The 3,825-nt window shown below is 39.2% G+C and overlaps 1 protein-coding gene across 1 annotated transcript; it reads right to left on the bottom strand.

Annotated features, from left to right (window-relative positions):
* Nucleotides 1–1,446: 1,446 nt before the first annotated feature.
* LOC138017149 (uncharacterized) lies at nt 1,447–2,931 on the bottom strand. The gene has a single exon (XM_068864336.1). The coding sequence runs from the start codon at nt 2,929–2,931 to the stop codon at nt 1,447–1,449; it is 1,485 nt and encodes a 494-aa protein (XP_068720437.1).
* Between the last annotated feature and the right edge of the window lie 894 nt (nt 2,932–3,825).

Raw genomic sequence — 3,825 nt, 5'->3', positions numbered from 1 at the left:
CATTCAAAGGCTTAAATGACTTAAATGAGGCATAAATTATGTTTGGTTCGGAGGTTGTTTTGTTGGCGGGTTTACAGACCACACCTCTTTGTAATGGCTACCCGTAAAATATTACTTCCCGTAATGAACCTTTAAAAAAAATAGGATTAAAGAGCTCACGGTTGAGTCAGTTAAATACTGTTCTATTTCCCTCAAATAGCTTGTGGGATTTTTCTCGTTAATTTTTGAATATTATTTTTGTTAAAAGAAAAACGCATTGTTCCTTCAGCATGAAATACACATGCCTCGTGTCTCACCTTTCTGATGAGAAAACAAGTGTGAAACGTGATTTTCGTAAAACAGTGTTCAAGACATAGAAGTAGAGCGTAGCATATGTGGAAGAAAAAGACAAATAAACTACAAGTTCATCCCTACAAGCCTGTTTCGTGGTCGCCCGTTCATCATCCCCTGATGAACATTCATATCTTCAGGCTACTGTTTTAATATCCCTTTTGTTATATAGACTGCAGTGTTTTACTAGTCATTTCTAACACCGAGCACAAACTTTATCGCAAATTCTTGCAACTCGGCGGCAAGAATTTCTTCAATTTTCGCATTTCTTCTTCACTTGCAAGGAACTCCTACAATAATTTTCAGTTATATGAAGTTCTATTCTTCGTGTTAGTATTATCATTTTTCGCAGAGAAGGATTTTAGGTCAGCTTTTCATTGACTGTTTGCAAAAACGGGAAATTACGTCATCAACATCTTCACTTTAGAGGATATGGAAAATACGTCACTCAAGTCCCGAATGTAGTTTTGTATGAATTTTCTGAGTGGTGTATGTTCCAGTAAAACAATCCTGTATATATAATAAATAGATTTATTAAATAGATACTGATGAAATACCAGGATTTCTCCTTTTACTAAAAAATTATATCGCACCGCGCGCAGTGAGCATATCATTTTTAAAAGTTAAAAAACTTTTACAAACTCGGAGCTGAAAGTTATAACTAATGAAATATTTCGTCCGTTTTTTTCAACCGGACTTCATCAGTCAATGATATGAATGTTACAAAGATGAAAGGGTTTTTATCGCCTCTTGGGAGTTAGAATTGTGTCATAGATAGCTGCTAATTCGTAACCATTGACTCTGTTTAACGCCGGTTTCGTAAGTTTAATTTGAATAGCTTCTTTTATCCTGCGTTTGAAGATGTTAACCTCGGTTGATAGTACTTTTGTCTTATTTGGGTCCACCGAGTGGCCCTCCAAGCGACAATGCTCGTGAATAGCTGATGAACTTCTTGATTAGTGTTCTTTCACTCTGATTTCCAGAGAGCGGGCCGTTTCGCCAACGTACTCCTTGTTATACTTCTCACAGTGGATATGGTACACAGTACCGCATTTCTTGAGATTGACAGTTGTGTCCTTGACACGTACCAATTGTGATCTTAGAGAATTGACGGGTTTATGAATAAGTGTAACCTCGAGTGACTTGAAAGCTCTTTGCAGGCGTTCCGAGATTCCTTTGATGTATTGCGTTAATTGATGCATAGATTTTCTTCTCGTTTTGAGGCTTTTCGGTATCTTCTGTTGTAGATTTTGGATGTGGTATTGTTAGCATCCATTCTGGATAGTTATTCATTTTTAGAGCTTGCTTGACGTGCTGTGTTTCGCTAGTTCTGTCATCCTTTTCCGTAACCAAGGTCTGAGCTCTCAACATCAGGGTGTTAACCACAGCTCTTTTGTGTTGTAGATGATGGTTTGATTGGAAGTTTAGGTACTGGTCCGTGTGCGTAGGTTTGCGGTCCACGGAGATCTTGGTAGAACCATCTTGGTTAATACTCACACAGGTATCAAGGAAAGGAATCCTGCCATCCTTTTCTTGTTCCGAAGTGAACTGGATATGTTGGCCAATGGAGTTTAGATGTTCTGAGAGGGAATCGACGGCGTTTTCGTGAATCGTGGCCATCGTGTCATCAACATATCGATACCACATAGTTGGAGGGGTGGGGGCGGTGTCCAGAGCTCTGCTCTTAAACTGTTCCATGTAGAGATTGGCCACTACAGGGGAAATTGGAGACCCCATGGCGGCTCCTTTCTTTTGTTTGTAGAATTCACCCTGGAATGTGAAGTATGTGCTCGAGAGGCACATCTCTAGTAGAACAGATAATTGGGCGATATCTAACGGGCATCTATCCGGTAAGCTCTGGTCACTTTCCAGTTTGGCTCTGACAACTGGAATGGCTTCATTGATCGGAATGCTGGTAAACAGTGAGGAAACATCGTATGAAACGAGTTTCTGTCCAGGGGGTACTTCAAGTTCTGCAATCTTGTTGACAAGGTCTTCACTGTTGACGATGTGATGACTGTTGAGGCCAACAAGAGGTTTCATAATCTTAGCAAGGAACTTGGCAGTATCGTACATCACGCTACCAATGCTCGAAACTATTGGCCGTAGTGGTACGTCTTTCTCGTGAATCTTGGGTAGCCCGTAGAACTTTGGGACATTCTCTGCTGTGGGGTACAGTTGATTGTAAAGATAATTAGGGATTCTCTCTTCTTTGCGCCACTCCTTCAAAGTTTGAATGAGTTTGTTTTTGATGGCTCTGGTTGGGTCAGATGTCAGTTTTTCATACGTATTGGTATCGTCCAGAAGAGCCTTCACCTTGTTGTGATAATCTTGTTTGTTTAGTATTACCGTAGTGCACCCTTTGTCCGCTGGTAAGATTACAATTGAATCGTCTTTCGCCAGAGCCTTAATGGCTTCCCTTTCAGCTCTGCTGATGTTTGATCTTGGGGGTTTGCTCTTGCTTACGATTTTAACTACTTCATTTCTCAGGCTCTCGGCTTGGCTTTTATCTTTTACTTGATTACAGGCCAGTTCAGTGGCTGCCGTGATCTCATCAACTGGGATCTTTGATGGAGTTACGCTAAAATTCAGACCTTTCATGAGAACCGAGCGGTGGACCCAAATAAGACAAAAGCACTATCAACCGAAGTTAACACCTTCAAACGCAGGATAAAAAAGCTATTCAAATTAAACTTACGAAACCGGCGTTAAACAGAGACAATTGTTACGAATTAGCAGCTATCTATGACACAATTCTAACCTCCAAGTGGCGTTAAAAACTCTTTTTTAAAATTCATCTTTTTAACATTCATATCATTGACTGATGAAGTCCGGTTGAAAAAAACGGACGAAATATATCCTAAGTTTTAACTTTCAGCTCCGAGTTTCTAAACATTTTTAAACTTTTATTATGCTTCCGGAGCAGGAAACAAATGTTTTTGATTACATCATTTTTATTTTTCACATGTGAGAATATAGCTAGCCTGGTGTCGTCATGGTAACGAACACGTTTAGCCAATAAAATGCAAATTTTCCTCTTCATTGTACGATACGTTTGTGCTTTAATATAATTCTTCTCTACTGCATTAACACTGTCATTGCAAAATTTTACATTATAATGATTTCTTTTTTATAATTTTCATATCTTGCTTCATGTTACGCAACATGCGTGTTTTAGCGGTTGGTGACCACATTTTCATCATTTCGAAAATGAGGGAAACAAGTTGTTTTAAATCTGAACATTTCTACATCATAAACAGAACATTACATGGCTGCTTGGGGATACGAATTTTATCTTCTGGTGCTGAAAGTATCTTTCACTCTTTCGCTTCGCTCACTCAATACAATACAATACAATACATACTTAATTGACCACTCCCCATAGGGGCTTTTCAGGGCCAATCTGAAACAATAAACGAAACAACAGAACATAACAACAACAACTGTTAAGAATCCTAACTGGCCGGAGGCAAACCAGTTGACTACTTACAAGTG

The sequence above is a fragment of the Montipora capricornis genome, chromosome 9 (assembly GCF_036669925.1).
Source record: "Montipora capricornis isolate CH-2021 chromosome 9, ASM3666992v2, whole genome shotgun sequence".
NCBI classification, from domain to species: Eukaryota; Metazoa; Cnidaria; class Anthozoa; order Scleractinia; family Acroporidae; genus Montipora; species Montipora capricornis.
The sequence above is the reverse complement of the archived record's forward strand: the minus strand, read 5'-3'. Positions and strand labels throughout refer to the sequence as shown.